The following is a 25,823-nucleotide window of genomic DNA, read 5'->3' as shown; positions in this document are numbered from 1 at the left end:
TTGTGGCCTTGCAATTAGAACCACTTTTTTTTTTTTACTAATATTGAAAGATTTGGTGAATCGGATGACTTCCCACTTGAATTTCAAGAGACCAATCTTGTTCTCTCTATTTCTTTACTTTATATTTTAAAATCTGTTCATCAATGTTTCAATTCTTTTCACCTCAACTCTCTCCATATGCATTTCCAGCAACATAAGTATCCGTTCCGATTTCAACAATAATGTGCATAATAGTTGTTATTGTTATATTTAGTTGCATTACAATAACAAACACTACACAAATTTTTCTTGAATTTTAAATCTTTTATTAATTCTAATATGGATTTTGCATAATGAACGAACAAGACAACTGAAAGGGCAATTTTGAAATAAAAATATGCTCAATTTACTTAAATGAATCATTTAATCTTACTTTGCTCCTAGTTAGGGGTAGTACATGAATCGAGTTGCTCGCAAGAAATTCAGTCAAAGCTCTACTCGAACTCGAGTTTGATTGATACTCGAGTCAATTATTGAATCGAATTCAAGCATCTAGGTAATTGTTAAATTACCTAAAAACCTATATTTTTAGCAAAAATTGTCTTACCACTCGAGCTCGAATTTGATCTTAATTTGCTTCTTGAGCACCTTTATCTTTCACATGAGCCGAGCTTCAGTTTCAAAGTTGATGAGCTCAAACCTGAGTTCGAGCTCAAGTAATGTCTTCAAGCTCATCGAGCTCGAGCTTGAATACATTCTGTATTTGAGTTTGACTCCGTTCATTGCCATTCCTATCCTAGTCATTGAACATGTTACAAAATAATTTATTTAGGGGAGGTTAATGAGATTTTCGAAAGTTTCGAAGTTCTAAGTGATATTCACAAGAACCTTAGGGAAGGTTTTCAAAATTATCCGAAGAATCAATTCAAAGCCATTAATGCGTGTGGCACAGATTAACCTTATCAAACATGACCATGTGCATAAAACCCCCACTGGAGTTCATTGCCATACTAACTTATTTCAGATCTGATGGAGACTTGGCTACTCTTAGCCTTGGCATGGGCTGTTGCATTGGCTTTTCTCTCAAAAGTATCCACTCACAAACGCCTAAAGCTAAATCATCCACCAGGACCAAAACCATGGCCTATTATTGGCAACTTGAAACTCCTAGGTTCAATCCCACATCAATCCTTGCACTTGCTGTCCCAGAAATATGGAGAAATCATGCAACTAAAATTTGGTTCCAGCCCTGTTGTAGTAGCTTCATCCCCTGAAATGGCAAAAGAATTCTTGCAAACACATGACAACATCTTCGCCTCTCGGCCTACAACTGCTGCTGGCAAATACACTAGCTATAACTGCTCCGATTTGACATGGGCACCTTATGGTCCATTCTGGCGACAAGCTCGTAAACTTTATCTAACCCAAATATTTAATCCAAAGCGACTTGACTCCTTCGAGAGCATACGCATTGCAGAAAGGCGTGCTTTCATTTCTAGCTTGTATGCTCTCTCAGGAAAGCCAGTAGTTATGAGAGATCATCTAACACGTCTTACCCTCTCCACTGCAAGCCAGATGGTTTTGAGTAACAAGTACTTTGCGCAATCTGAAGGGGAGGGATCTCTACCTACCTTTGAAGAATTCCAAGAGATGATAGATACTTGGTATTTGCTGAGTGGTGTGTTCAATATTGGGGATTGGATGGCTAGACAGATTTGACCTCCAAGGTTATGTAAAGCAAATGAAAGAACTTCACCAGAAATTTGATAGATTCCATAACCATGTGCTTGATGATCACCAGGCCAAAAGGAAAACGGAGAAGGATTTTATCCCTAAGGACATGGTTGACATTCTATTGCAATACGCTGAAGATCCAGATCTCCAGGTTAAACTCACCAGAGATCAGATAAAAGGGCTAATTCAGGTGCTATTTCTTCTCATTGTTTAATCAAATTCCTAGGTCTCTGACTCTTTACCTCTTTAAGTTACTGAATCTGAAAGCCAGCAGTCTTGCTTACTATAATGTGCCATGAAAGATAACAGTCTCCTTTCTTCTAATTAAGAGTTTTTTATTTCCTTTCTAGATTAATAGTATTACAATTTGTAGTAAAGTATCAACAATATTTGATCATAGAGGCACTAACTTTACCAATATGTCATGTTCAGGACTAACTTTACCAATGTGTTGCCGACATAACTAGGGATGGCAACGGGGCGGGTACCCGCCCTGCGAGGGTTCATTGGGGCGGGGGCGGGGGGATTTTTTCCCCTCGTTTAGAAACGGGGCGGGGGTATACTCCCTCGCCCCACTCCCACTCCGCCACCCGTTTGAAATGTACATAATTATATATATAATGATATTATCAATTATACTACTAATTATACATGTCTATTAATAAAAATTATTAATTATTTATACTAAATTTATTAATACATTTATATTAAATTCCTAACTACACTTAATACAATAACACTTTTTTCTAAAAAAAACTCAATAATAATTTAGTGATTGTATTTGTATCAAAAGTGAAAACTTGATTATTTTAGTTATATTTGTTTTATTATATTAGATTGTATTTAAATAACCTTTGTTTATTTATTTTTATGAGTTTCAATTGTGAAGTTACAATGAATAATAATTTGGTGATGTGTTGATATTTTAGTATTTGATTATTTGCTCAAATTTAATTATAACAAAATTATATAATAAAATTTTTTTAACCCCGCGGGGGAAGCGGGCGGGGCGGGGGGAATTAAAATGCAATGGGGCGGGGTTGGGGGAGGTGTCCCCCGCCCCACCTCGCCTCATTGCCACCCCTAGACATAACGCGCTATTAAAGATAACTGTCTTCACCCTCCAAAAAAAAAAGATAATTGTCTTCTTTCATCCTTCTGATTAAGAGGGCTTTGTTGAATTTTCCAAGATTCCAATAGGAGATTTTTGAATACAACTATGATATAAATGCGTACCATTTATAAAACTAATCTCTGAAAAAAAAACCATTAACTAGATTCATATTGATTCATTGCTATTTGAATCCTTTAAATCTTAGGCTGGCCTTTCAAATCAACATTTATTCGTTTATTCTTAAAGAGAGTTCTTCAATTTCTCTCTGGTATCTAGGATATAAGAACTATTTTGCAATACCAAAGTATACGACATAAAAATGCATGTGATCTGGGGATTATAACTATAATATAAATAACTTTTCTATTATCTTTTGGTATTTCTATTTTAATCCATCATAAAAATAGAAATTATCCATAAGTCTCTATACATTAAAAGTCAATAATGTATAAAAGCCAATATCTTATGAAATACATTAAAATCCAAATTATAATTGATTACTTAATTGGATTTAATCTGATTTTACAATTTGCAATACATAATTATTCATATATAAGTCTAGCATTGGATCTAGGATCCAACAGTTTTTTTCCTTCCAATCTGTTGTAAAGCTTGATACTTCACCAATATTTAATCATGGCAGGACTAACATCTAACTTTACCATTATTTGATCATGGCCAGGACTTGCTGGTTGGTGGTACCGATACCTCAGCCCTTACAGTAGAATGGGCATTGAATGAACTTCTCAAACATCCACGTCTCATTCGAAAGGCAACCGAAGAGCTTGACAGAGTGATAGGGAGAGATAAGTGGGTGGAAGAGGCTGATTTCTCAAAACTGCCTTTTCTAGAGGCGATCATAAAGGAAACTCTCAGGTTACATCCACTGGCAACGCTACTTTCGCCCCGTTATGCCCTCGAGGATTGCACTGTAGCTGGTTATAACATTGCTAAAGGAACAACGGTGTTTATAAACACATGGAGTATAGGGAGGAACTCAAAGTATTGGGATTCTCCAGAAGAATTCATTCCAGAGAGGTTTTTGGAGAAGGATATTGACATGAAGGGACAAAACTTTGTGCTACTGCCCTTTGGCTCAGGTCGGAGGATGTGCCCAGGCTATAACCTTGGAATCAAACTTATTCGATCAATGTTGGCCAACTTGTTGCATGGATTCAACTGGAAATTGCCTCAGGGCATGAAACCAGAGGAAATTTGCATGGAAGAACACTACGGACTCACAACTCATCCAAGGATTCCACTTGCTATGATCCCAGAACCACGTTTGCCGGTCAATCTCTATTAGCGAGCATGATTTAAGGCAAAATTGAAATATGTTCCTACTGTATCAATCAAAGGTTAAACTCAATTGTATCATGCCCTTTTGATCACTTAGCTCAATTTAGGTGAGAGCTTGGGAGTTGGGACAGAGTATATTTGACCCAAGGAAACTTTAAAGAGACAATATTGCTCTTGGTGATTTCTATTGTGAAATAAAACAAAAGTCACAATCATGTTGGTTTTTCTTTTCTTTCTTGAAATTTCTTTTGGTGAATTCTATATTGTGAAATAAAAGAAAATTCACAATAACTTTTTTTTGCTAAATAACAAAAGTCCAAATATCGCGATTGTGACCTGTGGAAGAATTGACATGGAAATATTGAAGACTGCAGAGAGAGGTGGGAGGGGGGGGGGGAATTGGCTCCCTTGTTGGCAAAGAAGATAGGTGCGCAACGGAATTAAATATAACATCTCAAAACTTTAAATTTGACGAACAAACAAGGAGGTACTCAATTAGAGCCACAAGTCTGTTCAAAAGTAACATTACCCAAAGCAGAGTTGGCACAACTTACTGGAACAGAGAAGGAGCAAAATTAAACTTTGTGCAACGACCAACTTTATGATTGGTTCGCACAAGGCCTATAAAAAAGCCAAAACAAATCTGACTTCTTGACTTCATGCTACCAACACATGTTACAGTAAGGCAATGCTAACTATGAACCCAATTCCTATGCAACTCAAGAATCTAACCAAACACAGATTGAACATAGACGCCCAATTTAAGTAAAAACTACAGGTGTCCACCTTAATTAAGTAGCTTATGAGTTTCCTCTACAAAGTTCAAGCTCAAACTTTGCATTAACCGAGTTCGAACTCAAGTTTGAACAGTTCGAGCTACCTGACGAGTTTAATCAAATTCAATCCAATTTCATACACACACATGCATATTAATTTTTTTTATATTAGTAAAAAATGTCTATTTTATCCCTTAATTTAAAATTATATAAAATATAAATTTATATTTCTTAAATTTGATTAAACTCAATTAGGATTGATGAGTACGAGTTTGAGTTCAAGTTCGAATAATGCAAAACAAAGTCGAGCTCGAGTTTTCAAGAGTTCAACGTGTCCGACCTCAAACTTGAATCCAAGTTTTTAACTTAATGCACTACTCGAGTTCATTGGACTTGATTGCACCCGCAAGTAAAATAGCTTTTAATAAATAAAACCCTAATTGGCTTAGTATAGTAGTGCTAAAATTATCTTTAGTAAACTAAACTCAAAAACTAATCGAACACTTTGTTGCAGTGTAGAAAATGTCCCACTCTAAATTATAATTATTACCAATCTTCATCTTCGAGCATAGGAAGGGATTAGACTTATATATGTGTATATGATATGACTACTTATTTTGCTTGATCGAAGAATTCATCCATATTCACCCACACATGCCATTAGAGCCATCACAGTCTTGACATGATAATCATCTGGATTCAAGTAATTCTCAAAAAACCAAGAAATATATTTTTCCATTTGACAGTATTTCCAATAAAATTTTCAATTGCACAATTTCCAACAAATTTAGCCACCCCAGAATTGAATCCATAATTTCTTTGTCATCAAAATTAACACTTTTAGTGAGAAATTATTCATTCTCAATTACACCAAATAGTGAATAGGAATCAAAATTTCTAGCCTCTCCTAAAAAGGTTCCTACTTTGTATCAGTTAATGGTTGAACTCATTCTCCCCTCTCTATTCATATCTTGACGTTCTAATCACCAGGATCATATTCCGAAAACGAACGGACTTGGAATTGGTTTAGGGCCAAATATAATTAAATGGGACAAATTATCCATTTGGCCCTTGAACTTTTAGTTTAGGTAAAATTAAGCCATCTAACTATTTGTAGTCAACTTTTAGCCCTCGAACTTGTAAAATTGGAACCCGTGGCCCTTTTGGCTAGTTATCCGGTTTTGCAACCGGAAAGCCAAATCACACGAATGGCAATATGCTTTAAAGAAGGGCATTTTTGTTCGTATTTTCCAAGCAAAAAGTGAACAACTCCATCTTCTTCCCTTTCCCTAACCCAACCAAACAAGTCGAACCACACCCCTTTTCCTTACCCCTCTTCATCTTCGCTTGAGGATCTTTGTCGAGGGAGAAGAGCAAGAGACAATTAGCACTGTCGGGTTCAACAATAGCTGGGTATCATCGACATTGAAGCAACAATGGAGTGGCAATTAGGCCGCAAAATGAATACTTTGATCCGGTTCTCGCTTATGGTATGTAACTTTAATTTGTTGGAACCTTTAAATGTGAAATAACTAGCATATTCAGTAGTTGGATGGGTAGCAATATTTTGGTGGCGGGGTTATTGAAAGTGATGTGGTAGTGGTCCTAGATGTGGGGGTACGGTGGTAGAGACCTAATTTTGTTGTTTGGTTGTTCAAAAAGTGTAGGGGTTTACGAATAATCTTTAAACATTTGGAACTTGTTTATTGTTTAACTTGGATTTGGATATTAGATTAGGGTTACTTTTTTAAAAAGCATGTGTAGCAGAAATTCAAAATTAATTAATTATTGTTTAATTTTTTAATAGCATATTTGGTTTTGACTTTTCATGTCAAAATCCTCTAATTACAACAACTTTTTGGTATTTTGGGGGTGCTTTTTCAGGTGAAGTACTAAAGGGAGCCCGATAACCCTACCAAGTGTAATTGCTCTTTTCCTCCTTTTTTTTTTTTTTTTTTTGGTTTTAGACTAGATTTTGATTTTGTTTTTTTCATTCTTGGATTTGTTTCAAAAATTTTATCATCGAATTTTTAGGCTTGTGCGCTAATTTTGTTAAAATTTTTTAAAATGCAGCCTGCAAAGCTAGGGGATCTGATCTCCGTGTTCATTTCAAGGTATCGATTGCTTTGATCTACTTTTTTGATGGCCATTTAGTTCTTTTCCTGCTCTATATGTATGTTTTTTTCGCTATTTAAAGTTTTTGATTGGACATGTCGGCAGTATAACCTGATGAAAAAAGCAGGGGGCTGTTGCCGTTTAATGTGAACGCGTCTCTCGTAAACTTCAGGAGGAAAAAACTTGGCATTGTTATTGGGTGAACCTCTTGGGCTTCATGATCCAGGGTTCAGTAAACGATGATACATTTTGATTATATAGTCGTCTTCCTTTAATTATTAGAACAAACCAAGGATAACTTGGTGTTTTCTAATGGGATTTTGTGGGCTTCAGGCTAGCTTGTCTGTCATGGATGTTTTAGTATTAATTTCTTAAATTGATAAACTGTTGCAACCTTATTTACAGCCCTCAATTTTGAAGTAAAGAACAGCTGGCAGAATGGGAGCTTTCTGTCCCTTGGTATGAGGGGAAGATAATTGTTTAGTAAACGACAAGTCTTCATACCTTTCAACCTAACATAACTTTCATGATTCACTTCGATGTGGGTTGGGGATGTGGGTTGGGGTTTTTAGTGTCCGCATCTCGGCTAATTACTCAGATTATGGTCGAGAAAAAAAAAGTTCGAACATATACCGATTTGACAAGGTCGTGGTACAAATCTATGGGTATCGGGCCGTGTCAGCCCGGCACCCAAACTTCATCCAAATTTTTTTTTTACTTCTGACACCGCTGTCGGGCTATGTCAGCCCGACAACAAGAAATTTTTAATTTTAAAAAAAGCTATCGGCTACCGGGCTGACAATGCCCGGTAGCCGACAAGGTCTGATGGCTGCCGGGCTCAGTCAAATTGTTTTAAAAAAAAATGCAAAGTGGTCGGCAGGCTTGTGGACCAAAAAAAAAAAATTGGCTGGCAGCTCCCGTGAAGCAAAAAAACTGAACGAAAAAAAAAAGTTAGTACGTAGCAGTTCCAGTGCATGTTTTACAATTTCAAATATTTGAATATGGGGATTTAGCGCTATTTTCATCTTTTATTATTATAATGCTTATCGCTATTGGGTGTATTCACAATTTGACAATGTCATGTTATGCATTTTTTCTTCTTTTCATTTTTTTGCCTATTTTGTTTTTATATTGCACAACAAATTTATATTTATAAAATTATGTAATCTATTAAAAATTATATAACAATTTTAACAAATAATTTCTCAACAATTTGATACCTGCATCTTATTGTAAAATGAATGAGATTTTTTTGTTTAAAACAGCCTTTGTTTAGTTTAACATCGTATAGAAGTAATTATTGATTTAACAAATCTATTTTCATCTAGTTCTATTGTTCAAATTTTGAAATATAATTTAATTAACTCCAAAAATAGTCGGATTTAGTACGTTAGGCGGCGTAAATTTTGGATAAAAAATAAGGGCGAAATTGTTGTATTGGAAAATGGATGAAATTTTCAACATTATTTAGTGAATTTTGTATATGTCAAAACAAATATTGTGGTACATTTTATTTTTTAATTGAATTTCATATTTGAAATAATTGAGGCGTAAATATAAAAGAAAATTTAGTGCAAAAAAGAAAATTTTAATTTGAGTATATAGTAACTTTAGTTGTAAATAGTATTCGGATATGAGTTTCAATCGGTTATGATCAGGTATTATAATTATAATAATAAATAAAGGTGATTACTAATATAAAGTACTTATATGAATTTTTAAAAAATTTCTTGCCATTTCATCTTGTCTTTCCTTCATATTAAATTAAATATTTCAATAATACAATTTAATGTGTTTATATTTATGTTCATCTTAAATTGATAATTTTATTGAATAATTTAAATATTTATAAAATCTTTATTTCAATTGAAACTTAATAGACAACTAGTTAAAATGCCAAAAAAAGAAAAAAAATATTATTCATTCGACTCAATGTCATATAGTTACTTATATTATAATAGAATATTTAATTAACTATTTTAATTTATCAAATATAAGTATTGGACATTAGATGATCAATAAATTTTTAAGAGAACTTTTATTGTGATTTTAAAATATATAATATTTTGATCCATGCATAATTCGCTTTCTCTGGTACCCGAATATACTTCTTCGTCCGTCTCCACATAGTAGAGTTGGCCTTCTTGCATTGCTTCTGCTTCTTATGCGCAAAAAAGTGAACTTTCCACCGTAGACGTAACCTATTGTTCGATTCAGATAGTGGAGCGTTAGCAAATTTTAATTTTTTAAAAAAATTTGTTGTGCAATATAAAAACAAAATAGGCAAAAAAAGAAAAAAAAATGCATAACTAATTATATACAACTAATTGATGGACCGCTTTGCATAAGTCGATTATTTCAATGCATCCCCAATATAGATGTCAAAATAGACATCTTGTTAATAAGTTGCCTTTGTTCAACCGCTTTGCATTTTTTTTTAAAAACAATTTGACAGCTTTTTAAAAAAAACAATTTGACAGCTTTGTTCAACCGCTCTCCCTGGCAGCCATCAGACCTTGTCGACAGCTTTTTTAAAAAAAAAATTTTCTCGCTGCCGGGCTGTGTTGTCAGAAGTCAAAAAAAAATTAGATGAAGTTTGGGTGCCGGGCTGACACGGCCCGGTACCCATAGATTTGTACTACAACCTTGTCAGATCGGTACATGTCTGAATTTTTTTTCCCTCGACCATAATCTGAGTAATTCGCCCCGCATCTCATGGTTATAGAAAGCAGGGATTGTGTGTATCGACGTTGTGCTAATTTGTCATTGCTGCAATATTCTTTTTTGTGGGAAGATGGGCAGTTGTATTTCATTATCTTGTTGAAAACCTTCAACAATCATCTTCCCGGCATTTTTATATATCCATCTTGCTAACCAGTCTGACATATGAGCTTTTCCAAACCAGATATTTTAGTAAAAGTTCAAAGCCCAATGTTGATATGCGTCCGTGGACAAAACTTTTGCTATTCTAAACCAACAATGATAAAATTTCAGAACAAGTATGCCAGATTGTAAGGTTGTTTCAATTACTTTTTTTTTTATTGTAACGATAATATTTGTATAACCTACTCTAATTTAGTGTAAGATTATTTCAATTGTAAGGTTGTTTCAATTACACTAGGTGGTGTCGTAGATTAATAATGCTATTTCAATTGTAAGGTTATTTCAGAAGTGCTTTTACGTTTCCAGTTGCCTCGTATACACGATCGATAAGAGTAACTATTTAATATAGTCTTGTATACACAGCCTATGAGAGTAGAATAATGATATATATATACATATATATTTATATATTTATTTATTTATATATCACCAATATACTCATTAGCAATTTATCATCACCTACGTGGAGTGATGACGTGTGACAAGGTTTCCTTTTCCATCTTAAAGGAGCAATGGCATGGCAGTAATTACTTGTAATATATATCAAATTAATAAAAAAGTCTGTCAAAATATATTTTAGATGTTATATTTTTTGAAAATATAAGATTAATTAGAAAAAGTAAATAAATACAAGGGAGGGTAGTTAAGATTAAATCGAAAAAGTATATAAATGCAAAGTAGGATAATAATTATTAGTATATGTATATACATGGTAGGTTAGATATATGTATCCTTCTTAACTGATCATTGTTGTTAATTAATTAAAGATAGTATATTCTAGAGCTAATCCACTGTTGCTTTCTGCCAACGACCAAATGGAACCAAGTACGCGAATATGTACAATTAACTAAGGATTAAATGAACTAATGACCAAAGAGCTTGCAAAATTTGTAACTAAAAATGCTAATGGAGTCTACTTGAATTCATGGAAGAAGAAGGTGGGGGTGGTAGAGAGGATTGAATTAATAAACGTAAAGTCAAAAGCATAATTGGAGTAGAAATATTCCTTTCAAAACGCTTTCCATATTTGTATTAAGAAACTCCATAAAAATTGAAAATTATTCAAATACAAAATTTCCTAAAATAAAAAGTACACACACATTCAATTTTATAAATAAATTATGGAATAATTTCAGAAATCTCCCCTAAGGTTTCTAACAATTTTATTGAGTTCTCTTGAAGTTTAAAAAATTACACATACGAAAAAAATTTAAAGGTGATGTCAAAACACTCCTTTGGTCTAATAAGATCTGTAAACCTGTTAGTCTCTAACACAAGCATCTTTAGGTTTTCCCTCCCCTGTAGTTTAGAATAGAATAGGTTATACAACAGTTATCATCTCGAAAAAAAAAAATCATCTTCAAGAAGTGTTATGACTTTTCAAAATCCATCATTTTCTTTTCTTTTCTTTTTTTTCCCTTCTTCCCAAAAAAAAAAATAGAAGTGATCAAGTTTTGATAATCTATTTTGAAGGGTAGCAAATATGCTTTGCAATATTTTACTATAAGATAAGCAAAGACCCAAAATTACTGTAGCAACTTCCCTCGCTGACACGTGATACTATGGGTGAATTTTGAATAGTTTGTTTGGATAGAGTATTATTTAAAATAATTATTATAATATTTTTTGCGTTGTGATGTATATGAGATAAAAACTTTATCAAACCTAATCAAATTTACAATACTAGGGACCCGCTAAATAAGAGAATATCTCGTGGTGTCGTCTTATTCACCAATTAACGACAATTTCTTTCTACGATTGTCGTGTTACCATTGCTGCGACAACATATTTTTCCACGCCAGTACGCCCCAGAAGAGTGAAGTGTGTTATGCTCTGGAGTAGAAATTGTATAATTGATAAGTAGTGGAAGAATTTGGGAAGAAGATTGAGAGAGATAGAAAGAGGGAACAGGCGAGAGAGAGATTTGAAGAGAGAGAAAGTGAGAGTGAAGACAACTGAATCTATTATTCATAAGTTGACTGGACAAATGGGTCCCACGCGTATTTATTCAACAATTAAGCCTAACCGCCTATAACTACCGTTTGAATATACAATAATTGGAACGACATCGTTCTGCCCAATTTCCCTAATTCGCTGACCCAATTTGCTGATCCAATTACCCGAAGCCTAACAATTCCTTCCCCATAACCTCAGACTTGTCCTCAAGTCTGAAACTCAGGAAACTGGTTCTCAATGAAGGTCTTATCCTCCCAAGAAACTTCATCATACCCCAAGTGATTCCATTTGATTAAGAACTGGATGACAGGCCTTTCCTCACGCATAATGACCCTTCGCTTTAAAATAATCTCTGGCTTTAATGGACATTGATCACGCTCGTCTAGCTCAGGCAGCTTAGGAGAGCTTCATTGTAGTGGCCCAAGCTTCTTTTTCAACAGGGACACATGGAACACAGGGTGAATTCTTGCATCTGCTAGTAGTTTGAGCCTATATGCCACTGCTCCCACTTTCTCCTCCACCTGGAATGGACCATAATATTTTGCTGCCAATTTGAGACATTTCCTCACTGCTACAGTCTGCTGCCTATAAGGTTGCAGCTTCAAGAACACCCAATCTCCCTCAGAAAAACTCCTCTCAGTCCTGTGCTAGTCCGCATAATGCTTCATCCTTTGTTGAGCCCTTGCCAGATGTTCCTTTATGCAACCTGCAATTCTACTTCTCTCCTGAACCATATCAGACACTGTAGGCACTACTGAGTCCAGATAAGGCCCCAGTGGCAACGGTGTAGGCTTGTATCCAAAGAGTGCTTCAAAAGGTGTCATGTTCAGGCTGGAGTGAAAAGTTGAGTTGTACCACCATTCTGCTAATGAGAGCCATTTACTCCACTGTGAAGGAAGTTCACCTGTCATGCATCTCAAATAGCTTTCTACACATTGGTTCAACCTTTCACTCTGACAGTCAGTCTGGGGGTGATAGGATGATGAGTAATGTAGCTCCACTCCCACTAACTTGAACATTTCCTTCCAGAACACACTAGTGAACACCCTATCTCTATCAGTGATGATAGACTCTGGTAATTCATGCATTTTGTAAATTTGATCTAGGAAGTTCTGAGCAACCATCTTAGCTGTGAAAGGATGAGTAAGCCTGATGAAGTGTCCAAATTTAGTGAACCTGTCAATCACCACCAGAATAGTGTCATACACCTGAGACTTGGGTAGTTTCTCAATGAAATCCATAGTGATATGAAGCCACGCTTGCTTAGGCATTGGAATTGGTTGCAACAATCCAGGATAAGGAACATGCTCAACTTTGTTCTTCTGACAAGTGTCACAGCTCTGTACATAGGCTATCACTTCCTGTTTCATTCCAGGCCAATAAAACAGAGATTTGAGCTTCTGCCAGTAGTTCTTCTGACCTGAATGCCTCCCTAAAGCTGAGTCGTGTAAGGTCTGAATTAATTGGCTTCTGATGTTGTTGGCACCTCCTACATAAATCTTCCCCTGGTACTTCAGAATTCCATCCAGCAAGCTGTAATCCACATGGGAACTGGGGTCTAGAACTAGCTGGCTCAAGATATCCTGGCATTGGGAATCACCCTCATAGCTCCTTTGCAACTCTTCCATCCAACCAGGCTTAACAGAGGTGATAGCTAAGCAGGACCCCATCCCTTTCTGGTGTGCAGGGCCATGCCTCCTGGATAAGGCATCTGCCACCTGGTTGTCAGACCCTTTCTTGTATTCGATTTTATAATCCAACCCCAAAAGCTTGGTCATCCATTTATGTTGGATAGCAGTGTTCAACTTCTGGTCCAGGAGGTACTTCAGTGACTGGTGGTCTGTCCTTATAATGAAGTGATTCCCCATTAAATAATGCCTCCATTTTGTGACAGCCATTACCAAAGCTAAGAGCTCCTTTTCATAAACTGAGAGCCCCAAGTTCTTAGCTGAAAGTGCCTTGCTCAGGAAGGCAATGGGGTGGCCTTCTTGCATTAAAACAGCCCCAATTCCTCCTCCACTAGCATCTGTCTCTACCACAAAAGGCTTTTTAAAATCTGGTAACTGAAGAACTGGTGCTGAGCACATTAATTTTTTTAAGTGCTCAAAGGATTCCTGAGCTTGACTGTTCCACCTGAAATTGTCCTTCTTCAACAACTCAGTGAGTAGCTTACACACAAGGCCATAATGTTTGACGAACCTCCTATAGTAACCTGTAAGCCCAAGAAAACCCCTCAATTCCTTAACTGACTGGGGCACAGGCCATTGAAGGATGCTACTGACTTTTGAATAATCTATGCTGACCCCCTGATCTGTGATGGTATGGCCTAAATAGTCAACCCTTGTCTGGGCCAAGGCACACTTAGATTTCTTCACAAAGAGCTGATGTTTCCTCAGAACCTCAAACACAGTTCTCAAATGTTGGACATGAGCATCCATGGTAGGACTGTACACTAGAATGTCATAAAAAAAAATCAATACAAACTTTCTTAGATAAGGTTGAAACACCTGATTTATCGGTGACTGGAATGTTGCTGGTGCATTAGTGAGTCCAAAAGGCATGACCAGGAACTCAAAATGTCCACAGTGAGTCTGAAAAGCTGTCTTAAAGGTGTCTTGCTGCTTAACTCTGATCTGGTGGTATCCTGCTGTGAGATCCAATTTTGTTTTATAGACAGAACCAGCAAGCTCATCCAACAATTCATCTACATTAGGTATTGGAAATCTGTCCTTGATGGTCATTTCATTCAATCTTCTGTAATCTACACAAAAATGCCAAGTCCCTTCTTTCTTTTTAACTAACAACACAGGGGAGGCAAAAGGACTATTACTGGCCTTAACTATGCCCTTTTGAAGCATTTCTGCCACCTGTTTCTCTATTTCCTCCTTGTAACAGTGAGGATACCTGTAGGGCTTTAGGAAAAAGGGTTATGCCTCTAGCTTGAGGTGAATTTCATGATCAACACTTCTGCTAGGGGGTAGGGAGCTGGAAGTTTGAAACACATCCTCATAGTCTTGAAGCAACTCCAAGACTTCCTGTGGTATAGTCTCTGTCCCTTCTTCTGTTTTACTCTTACAGTTCAGTGCCATGCACATTTGTCTCTTGTACTCGATGAATGTCCTCAGATCCTTTCCTCTAATTAAATCCATATCACAGTCCTCTGCTTGTCCATGTAAATGAATTTCATTTCCTTCATTGTGCAGGGATATCCTGAGTTGTTGAAAGTCAAATGTGATAGGACTGAAGTGTGTCATCCAATCTACCCCCAGTATGATATCCCAACCTCCTAATTCCATCACCTTTAAGTCGAATCTAAAACTGTGCTGGTTGATTTTCCATTGCACATTAGGACAGATAGCATTGCTGGTCACAGTGGTGCCATTCCCCATAATGACAGAGAATGGTTGTTTAACCCATTTGTACTCAATATCCATCCCAATTACCATCTCACTGTTGATATAACTATCCGAGCTTCCAATATCTACCAATATAAAGACCTTCTCCCCATCCAGAATTCCTATCAGTGTAATTATTTTCCTCTTTAGAGACTCAGACAATGCATGTAGGGACAGTTCCATGGTTTGCCCTGGATTTCCTGTCTGTTCATCCTGCTCCCCTATTGCATCTTCAAAGACAGCATCTTCTTCATCCTCCAATACCATACAGTTCACATGTCCTAGCTTGCACTGGTGGCCTATGCTGTATTTCTCACCACATTTGAAACACAGTCCTTTACTCCTCCTGAATTGTAGTTCCTGTGTTGAGATCTTTTTCAGTTCCTTAGTGTCCTCCTGCACTCTGTTACTGAACCTAGAAGTTTTAAGAGTATTATTGACAGGAACCTTATAGGCGTTGCTGCCTCCAACTATGGTGCTCCCCTTTGAAATTCCAAACCTATTCTCCCCAGATTGTTTGGAGCTTTTATGCTGCACTTTGAGCGAGTACTCTTGCCATTGAGATAACTCAAAGGCCTCAGTCAATGTAGCAGGTTTCAGCATTCTAATCATAGGTTTGATCTCTTCTTTTAAGCCACTAATGAAACTAGAAATGAAATAGTTCTCATCCAAATTCCTGTTCTTAATCAACATTAATGGTTTTAACTCCTCAAATTTTTCTTGATATTCTCCCACACTGCCTTCTTGTAGCAATTTGTTAAATTCTTCTACCACATCCTGGCAAATACTATCTGAGAATCTTTTGCATAACAGATCTCCAAATTCTGACCAACTCAATCTAGGTTTTTCAAGTTTTACCCCTTGGAACCACTTGTCAGCCTTTCCATCTAAATACATCTCTATAATTTCGACCCTCTAATGATCCAGAATTTGATAGTTCATAAAGTATTTATCACATTTGCGTAACCACTCCCGAGGATTTTCCCCAGTAAACAACTGCAAGTCTATCTTAGGTGGATTAGGAAGCTGAAACTTACCCCAATCTCTTTTGTAGGTATTCTGTTGTTCTCCTTCAGGTTGTAATCTCTGATGAGCTGGGGTGTAGGGAGAAGTGGCATCTGATCCACCGTCATTCTTTCCTCTCTATCCGTGATCTTGTCCTTCGCAGTAGTCATCTTTGATAGGAGTGCGGTGAACTTCTGATCAAAGGAATTGCTGAAGTTCTGCTCCATTCCTGTCAACAGATTCTCCATTCGCTTGTTGTTTTCTTCCAATTCCAATTTCAGATTGTTTTTAAGCTGTTGTTGCTCTGATTGCTGGGAGAGCAAAGATTCCATCAGTTCTTGGAGCTTGACTTCTTGCCGTTTTACTTGCTCTTCCAATGATCTGAATCTCGTACCTTCCGCCATGGAACTTGTTCGTACTCCAAGGATCTAAGTTCTGATTACCAATTGTTATGCTCTGGAGTAGAAATTGTATAATTGATAAGTAGTGGAAGAATTTGGGAAGAAGATTGAGAGAGATAGAAAGAGGGAACAGGCGAGAGAGAGATTTGAAGAGAGAGAAAGTGAGAGTGAAGACAACTGAATCTGTTATTCATAAGCTGACTAGACAAATGGGTCCCACGCGTATTTATTCAACAATTAAGCCTAACCGCCTATAACTACCGTTTGAATATACAATAATTGGAACGACATCGTTCTGCCCAATTTCCCTAATTCGCTGACCCAATTTGCTGATCCAATTACCCGAAGCCTAACAAAGTGACACCCACCCGGAGACATTTTTTGTTTTGTAGATGCAATGAATGTCTCGGTTCCTTCTAAGAAGTAAACTGTACATGTTTTACTCATTGACAGGAAGAGGACATTTTACGCAAGTTCCGCAGTTGGATGTTGAAACGTGTACGCAGCAAGCCCTTTTATTTTGCACAACCAAGATAAGATAAGATGCTAGAAAAAGTGTCCTAATAGGAGACGTCGTTTCTTTCCTTCATATCATTCATTGTCAAATTAATGATAGGGGTATAATTTTATATGAATAATCGGTGCACAACGTGATTGTGTTTTTGGTTTTAGGAGGATTTGATGCAAATGGGCTTGGAATTGCACGTGAAACTTGAGCTTGATGATGAAAGCTGCCTAACTTGCGTGAACGTGTGGAAGATTGAACTTGAAGAAGAATGGACGCAAGTTGTGCTGGCTGCACTTGGTCGAAAATCGCGCGAACCCGCTTTCTTTGGACATTTGGACTAGGTGCTGGACTTTAGGATATTATACATAGGACTACTCGGAACATTTTCTAGGAGGAAATAGTTGTCTAAACATGAGTTCTGGGATTTTTCTTTAAGATTCAAGATAAAGGCGCGGGATCTAGAGTTTCATCAACTAAAAAGTTCTACATGCTCTTTTATTTTAAAAAGTTTATCAATGGGAAAAAGTGATTTGATGGGCATACTTGATAGATAATCTTGACCTAGTGAAGTTGAAGAGGCCACTCACTGTTGCTGTGAAGTTGGGGAATCATTCAAAAAGTTTCTTACATTTTGCCAAATGAATTTTTCAGCCTTCGCTTTTAGAATGTTAATTTTACGTCTCATACAAATTCAAATCAGTAAAATTTGATTCCAATCTAAGTTTCTGACTACTTTTCATCTGAATCCATCACATAACTTAGATGTAATTGTTTTTTAGGAGCAAAAAAATTAGATACCATTTGTAGTTAAATAAATGACTTAATTTATATTTATTTTTCTCTCTAAAAAAGTGGAGTTTAATCTGAATTATATTCATTTTTCTCCTCAAAAAATTAAGATCGAACCTGTTTCATATTTATTTTTGCCCCTAAACAAATAGGCTAATTTCTTGAAATATTGTTTTAAAAAAAGTTGGCAAAATCTAGTCAGTGTTGGATTTGTTCTTAAATACCGATATTGTCATACCCCATGTACTGCATGTGGCTAGGGCTGCAAACGAATCGAGTCGCTCGCGAGCGGTTCAAGTTAAAACTCGACTTGAGTTCGATCAATATCGAACTCGAATCGAACTCGAGCTAGCCAAATCGAATTCGAGTTCAAAATGTTAAGCTCGTTAGTTCACGAGCTCGAATATATATATATATATATTTTTTTTTATTTTAATAGTAAAATTACATATATATCCCTAATATTTTATTATTTATTAAGAAAAGTAATCATTTGTTGTTTTTATTAGAATAATTTCCAGAAACTTGAGTTAACGAGCTGCTCACGAGTTAGAAATTTGAGCTATATTACTAGCTGACAATTCGGGCTGCTCGCGAGCCAAATTCGACTCGAGCTCGTGCCTGGTTTTTCCTTAGTCGAGTTGAGCTCGAACTCAATTTTCTTGGCTCGTCGAGCTCAAGCCTACCTGTTATTAAGTCGAGCTCAACTCGATAAGTTCAAAACTCGATTCGATTCGACTCGTTTGCAATCCTACATGTAGCACCCAAATACCTTTTTTTCAATTTCTAAATTTTTTTAAAGTGTTACTTTATATTTTTTTAAATTTTCAAAATAGGCTTCACAGGTACTATATTGCCAAAAAATTAAAAAGATGGGGGCCGTGGTTATTTAATTAGGTGCAGTTTGGTGTGCATATATATTGTTAGGTGCTTTAGTTTCTGCCCTTTCCCTCTTGATGATGCACCATACGAAACTTCAAGACCCATTTTTTTCTTTTCTTTTTTTTCCTTTTTCCCCAAAAAAAATGGTGATCGAGTTTTAAAATAGTAATCCTTTTCGTTTCATTTTTCTGGAAACAAATTAATTGTAAGATCAATACGATCGTACTAGCTGCTGTTAAATTAATGTTTTAGCTTTATTTGCTGTTTGATTAGCAAATGGCAGTAATAGACAATAATATATTTTGAAGGGCAGCAAATTAAGGCATCAACAGGGTGAGGTACGTAGACTCCGAAGAAGAACAGTGGATTTGGTGATATGTTTTGCGATATATTAAAATAAATACAAAGGCGGCTGCCGCAACTATTCATGTACGTGCATAAACGTGGAATGAAAAAAAAAATGTGGAAAACAATGAAATTATTGTGAATGGGTAAATTAAAAGCAAATCCGGCACGTAGTGGAGTACATGCAAACCCCTATTTTATTCTTTTTTGTTTTGACAGAAGGGTCCCTCTTGGAGGGGATCTTTTGCAATATAGGGACGGCACGTAGTATGTTGTCCCTATTTCGAAAATTAAAAAAATAAAGTAACATTTCAAAAACAAATTCAAAATTTAAAAAAAAAAGTGTTTCAGGGTCGAATGAAATACACGTGCCACACCATAGACAAAATCAGTGCCCCTAAATGAAGAATAGATCCACAACTCAATTCGTTTTGTCAACTTTTTTTTTTAACAATATTTGAAGAAATTACCCTAAACAATCGGGATTTGATTTTTTTTTTTTTTATAATCCGGAACATGCCCCGACTCGGACTTTTAGGACCCGAACTGGCACATCAAACCAGAAGAGTGCACCACGGCCCCCGCTCAGCGACCCAGGACAAGTCACAGGGGTTTAAATCCAGAATAAGATTCGAATCCAGAATCTCAAGAGTCCTTAAAAGCTCACTTACCGCTAGATTACTCCTGTGAGGGCGGAGATTTGATCTTTTCATGCCTAAAAAATAGTAACATGTGAGATACGTTGTGATTTTAGGCTAAAAGCGGTTGAAAAATTAAGAGGCACCAAATTTTACAGATTAGAATTTGTAAGAGACGTAAAATTAATATTTTAAAAATGAAAAATGAAAACATTCATTTAACAAAATTTGAGAACATTGTGAACGATTTTTTGAATTAAGTTCTAACACAATTGGTGGTTTCTAACCTAAAGAAACAAGGGATAATTTTAGGAATCTCCCTTGAGGCTTCTGAAAATATTATTCAACACTATTAAACTTCTAAAAATATTACTTACCTCTCTTGTCGTTCAAAGTCTACATCACAAGTCACTAATTGATGTTTTTACCCTCAATACTATAGGTTCATTTTGGAAAAATACTTTCCAACCAAAAAAAAATTGGTATGATTGTCTTCTTTTGCTTTTCTTCCTTTTTAATTTTGCCCTATCTTTAATCCAAGTGCCAAATATATTTTAGTCCCAAATCAGAATCTTATATATTTGAAAGTGCAATATTTTTTACACCAGTTTACCTACCATTTTTGACTCAATCTGTTCAACTCATTAATTTCATTGCCTTCATATTATTATTTTACTAGCAAAATTAGAGCCTGTTTTAGGGTTTTTTTTAATTTTCTCTGCTCTCAAAAAAAAATATTTTTGGTTGTGACTCAAAAGTTTCTGGCTGTGGCCTTGCAATTAGAACAACAATTTTGTTCACTAGTAGTGAAAGATTTGGCAAATTGTAAGACTTCCCTCTTAAATTTTAAGAGACCTTACTTGTTCTTTCTAATTCTTTACTTTATATTTTCAAAATCTGTGCATCAATGTTTCGATTTTTTTTCACCTCAACTCTGTTCATATGCATTTTCAGCAGCATAAGTAACTGTTACTATTTCAAAAATGATGTGCTTAATAGTTATTGTTGCTATATTTAGTTGCATTACAATAACAACCACTATACCATTTTTCTTTGGCTTTTAAATCTTTTATTAATCCTCATATGGATTTTGGGTAATGAATGAACAAGAAAGACAACTAAAAGGGCAATTTTGAAGTAACAATATGTTCTGTTTACTTAAATGAATCTTTTAATCTTACTTTGCTCCTAGTTCCTGAACATGTTACAAAAGAGTTGATTTAGGGGAGGTCAATGAGATTTTCAAAAGTCTAGAAGTATAAAGTGGTATTCACAAAAACCTTAGGGAAGGTTTCTGAAATAATTCAAAGCCAATGCATGTGGCACGTACAGACATTAACATGATCAAACTTGACCATGTCTATAAAACCCCCGCTGGAGTTTGGCATTTAAACCACCACTTGCTATTCAGCCCTGATGGAAAGCACCTGGCTACTCCTAGCCTTGGCATGGCTTGTTGCATTGGTTTTTCTCTCAAAAGTATCCACTCACAAACGCCTCAAGCTAAATCATCCACCAGGACCAAAACCATGGCCTATTATTGGCAACCTGAACCTCCTCGGTTCAAACCCACATCAATCCTTACACTTATTGTCCCAGAAATATGGAGAAATCATGCAACTAAAATTTGGTTCCAGCCCTGTTGTAGTAGCTTCATCCCCTGAAATGGCAAAAGAATTCTTGCAAACGCATGACAACATTTTCGCCTCTCGGCCTACAACTGCTGCTGCCAAATACACTAGCTACAACTGCTCCGGCATGTTATGGGCACCATATGGTCCACACTGGCGACAAGTTCGTAAAATTTGTCTAACCCAAATATTTAGTCCAAAACGACTTGACCGCTACGAGAGCATGCGCATTGAGGAAAGGCATGCTTTCATGTCTCGTTTGTATGCTCTCTCAGGAAAGCCAGTACTTTTGAGAGATCATCTAATCCGTTTTACACTCTCCGCTGCATGCCAAATGGTTTTGAGTAACAAGTACTTTGCCCAATCTGAAGGGGATGGATCTGTAGTTACCTTTGAAGAACTCCAAGAGATGATAGATACCTGGTTTTTGCTGGGTGGTGTGTTCAATATTGGGGATTGGATTCCGTGGCTCGACAGATTTGACCTTCAAGGTTGCGTAAAGCAAATGAAAGAACTTTACAAGAAATTTGATAGATTCCATAACCATGTGCTTGATGATCATCGGGCCAAGAGGAAAACGGAGAAAGATTTTATCCCTAAGGACATGGTGGACATTCTATTGCAATATGCTGAAGATCCTGATCTCCAGGTTAAACTCACCGAAGATCAGATGAAAGGGCTAATTCTGGTGCTATTTCTTATCATTGGTTAATCAAATTTCCAGATCTCTATACCTCTTTAACTTACTGAAACTTAAAGCTAGCACTTTAGTTTAGCTTACTATAATGTGCCATTAAATATAACTGTCTTTTTTCTTTTGATTAAGAGGTTTTCTGCTTTCAATATGTTGTCAAGCATGATACTTCATCAGCATTTGATCATGGCAAGACTAATTTTACCAAGATTTGATCATGTCCAGGACTTACTGGCTGGTGGTACCGATACCTCGGCGTCCACAGTAGAATGGGCAATGAATGAACTTCTCAAACATCCACATCTCATTGAAAAGGCAACCGAAGAGCTTGATAGAGTGATAGGGAGAGATAAGTGGGTGGAAGAGGCTGATTTCTCAAAGCTACCTTTTCTAGAGGCGATCATAAAGGAAACCTTTAGGTTACATCCAATAGCAACGCTGCTTCCACCCCACCATGCCATTGAGGATGGCACTGTAGCTGGTTATCACATTCCTAAAGGAACAGTGGTGTTTATAAACACACGGAGTATAGGGAGGAACTCAAAGTATTGGGATTCTCCTGAAGAGTTCATGCCAGAAAGGTATTTGGAGAAGGATATTGACATGAAGGGACAAAACTTTGCGTTATTGCCATTTGGCTCAGGTCGAAGGAGGTGCCCAGGCGATAACCTTGGACTCAAACTTGTTCGATCAACGTTGGCCAACTTGTTGCATGGATTCAACTGGAAATTGCCTCATGGCATGAAACCAGAAGAAATTTGCATGGAAGAACTCTACGGATTCATAACTCATCCAAGGACTCCAGTTGCTATGATCCCAGAACCACGTTTGCCGGTCAATCTCTACTAGAGATCGTATGATTTAAGGGAAAATTGAAATGTGTTCCTTGTTGGCAAAATAAACCAAACCTAAAAATTGTTAGTGTCAGATTTTTAGTGGTTGTGTGATCTAGAAATTAATATTTTATTTGGTAATTTCTTATACAAGTGGTTTCTTTCTCAATAAGTTTGCTAGGTTATAAATAAGACATTATTTAGTATATTTTTTTAAGAGAGTCCAGAAAGAGTCTGTAAGGTTTTATTATGGTATGAGTTTCTTGCACTATTTTGAAATATCAATAATAGTGTGAATTATTTATTTCTTTTGTCTCTCAAAAATATGTTAGTGATTGTTTCATCCTTTAATCTATAACCCTACGCGCATTAGTTATTATTAGAACTTTAAAATTTGGAATCTACAATTGGTATCACAAGCCCAACACGAGGTTAGTTTTGGATGTTTCCATTGTCAGAGAATTAAGGCATTTCTGTTGTAAGAGAATTCAGGCACAAATTTATTGAAAAGTATTTGGTTGACTAAGTTAGACCACAAGGTTGGTCTTGAAGTGCACAGTTGGTGAGAAATTCAATCATAAGATTGGCTAAAAAATTATTATATTGTTACAGGTACTATGACAGAGATTAGAGAAGAATCTTATCAGAGTTGTTGATTGCTGTGGATTATTAGATTGAAGAATTTAATTAGTTAATCAACCAATGAGGCCACAAAACTTGAAAAAAGAGGAAAGAATTCGTTGATATACGTGAGTTATTAATGATGCGTGTTTTGAGATCTATGTAATAATGAAAGGTATAGCATACTAACTCCTAAATATAAAAGCCAAGAATCATATTATTGTTGATTTTTAAGAGTAAAAAAATATCTCGAACATTGCAATTTAGATAATTTTCTTGATGGATTGTTACAAATGAATTACCAAAACATGTTGTCAAGAGGAATGCTAGATTATTTTTTCAAGTTATGTGAAAAACAATGTTTGACTGTACTTCAAAATATTTGTTCATCGTACTAAAATTTATTTTGGAAGAATATTTATTACGTTTTGAAAACTGTTGAATTGAATGATGCTTTTAAATCAAAATTTGGTTATTGGACATGGTTAGTTGATTTTGAGAGTGATAGATTTGTAGATGACATGGGTGATTTAGAAGATTTTGAATGGGTTGATAGTTTAGATTTGCATACCATATTTGGAGAAATTGGGAGTGATGATTTTGTTGAAAAAAATGTGTTAATTTGACAAAGAAAGAAGAAAATTTTGATTTGATAAGACAAGAAGAAGATGAAATTGCTATTGAAAAATTTGTTAGTTTGGACTTTCTTCAAGATGATGGTAAGATGTTTGATTTGATAGATATGGATTTATTGGAGTTGAAAAATATTTTACTTCTAAAGAATTGATTGACATTGTGAACTTTTTTTGGTAATTGTGGTAGTGGAATTCTTGAATTGTTTGGTGATGATCATTTTGATAAAAATGCAAACTATGATTTTGTATTCTTAGGCACTTACGTTGGTAGTAAATATGGTAACTCTTGTGATGAATGGCTTTGTATGAATAAGTACTTTGATCCAAAGGAAATTATTTGCAAAATACAAAGTGCAATTCACTGTCACGAGTAAAGATGAAATAAAAATCGGCAACAAGATAGAGTTGCATATCAATTATAATATGACATAGATTTGCATGGAGACTGTTGCTCTAGATAGAGTTGAACCTATCTCAATGAAGAGTTTGGTTTAAGAGAGGCAATGTTAACAAAATAAGCCAAGCCTAAACTTTTCTACTTATTTATTTACTAATTTTATTGGCATCAGATTTTCAGTAGTTGTATGATTTAAAAATTTGTGTTTTATTTGGTAACTAGTTTTGTACCCGTTCGTTGAACGGGAATCGTCGAAAAATAATAAACTTTAGTCAATTTATAAAAATGTCGATATAAAATACATATTTAATATATAATCTATTATAACTTGTCTTAAGTATATTACTATGTGCGCATTGTAATGTAAAGTATTCTTATAATATAAATTTGAACATCTAATTCAGTGAATAATAATTCAAAAATAGAAAAAATAACATTCAACAATACCATAACATTCAAAAACTTGAAAATAAATAAAAAGTGCAGTAAATAGTATCAAATAATATTCTACTATTCAAAAACTTGTTTTTGTTTTTTTCTGTTTGAACATTCTCCTCGATTTGTCCGTGTAAATCAGCATTTATTGATTTTCTATTATCACTGCATGATAGCAAAGTAGGATAACTAAGTATAAAAAAAATAAATGATTTATCGCATTCAAGTTTGTGTATAACAATATGTAAAGATTATAATTAAGTAAATGGCCAGAGTCTTTTAATTAACTAATGAATTTGCAGATATATCTAATAGAGATATTTATGTCTCTTGTATTTATATCGCATTACTTTCCAGTGCCTTTTGTTTTTTGTTATTTTTTCTGAAGGCAAATTAACAAACATCGTAGTATATGATCACAAAAATCAATTAACAAACACGTTAGAAAAAATCCTACAAAAATAACGATGAAAGTACTTGTTTAAATCCTATGTCTTCATACAAAATAAATAGAAAATAAAACAAAAAAAAATTCAAGATATGTTACTAAGCTCTTACAATTGAAGATCAACATGCCTTTTTAAAAAATATATATATATATATATATTGAAAGAAAATGTACCTGATAATCAAGAGGAGTGGAAACCCAAAATCGATACTTTAATATGCCAACCACTTGCACTGGAAATACCTAACCATGAATTTGATGCTTGAAATCAATATATTAGAGGCTATATGTAGTGTAGACATAGGAAATA

General features: G+C 35.4%; 1 protein-coding gene, 2 non-coding genes and 1 pseudogene across 3 annotated transcripts; all 4 read left to right on the top strand.

Moving 5' to 3' along the window:
* The first annotated feature begins 984 nt into the window (after positions 1–984).
* On the top strand, positions 985–4,341 carry LOC113710734 (dimethylnonatriene synthase-like; annotated as a pseudogene).
* A 2,793-nt stretch (positions 4,342–7,134) lies between these two features.
* LOC113710775 (small nucleolar RNA snoR74) lies at positions 7,135–7,267 on the top strand. The gene has a single exon (XR_003452960.1). It is a non-coding gene; the product is annotated as a small nucleolar RNA snoR74 (small nucleolar RNA).
* Positions 7,268–9,742: 2,475 nt separating this feature from the next.
* On the top strand, positions 9,743–9,871 carry LOC113710779 (small nucleolar RNA snoR135). Its single transcript, XR_003452964.1, has one exon. It is a non-coding gene; the product is annotated as a small nucleolar RNA snoR135 (small nucleolar RNA).
* Positions 9,872–21,215: 11,344 nt separating this feature from the next.
* Positions 21,216–23,281, top strand: LOC113710151 (trimethyltridecatetraene synthase-like). The gene is made up of 2 exons (XM_027232991.2): positions 21,216–22,138; positions 22,370–23,281. The coding sequence occupies exons 1-2, from the start codon at positions 21,236–21,238 to the stop codon at positions 22,991–22,993; spliced, it is 1,527 nt and encodes a 508-aa protein (XP_027088792.1). The 5' UTR covers positions 21,216–21,235; the 3' UTR covers positions 22,994–23,281.
* The last annotated feature ends 2,542 nt before the right edge of the window (positions 23,282–25,823 follow it).

Source organism: Coffea arabica, chromosome 9e (genome assembly GCF_036785885.1).
Source record: "Coffea arabica cultivar ET-39 chromosome 9e, Coffea Arabica ET-39 HiFi, whole genome shotgun sequence".
NCBI lineage: Eukaryota > Viridiplantae > Streptophyta > Magnoliopsida > Gentianales > Rubiaceae > Coffea > Coffea arabica.
Note: the sequence above shows the minus strand (reverse complement) of the source record. Positions and strands in the feature narration are given on the sequence as shown.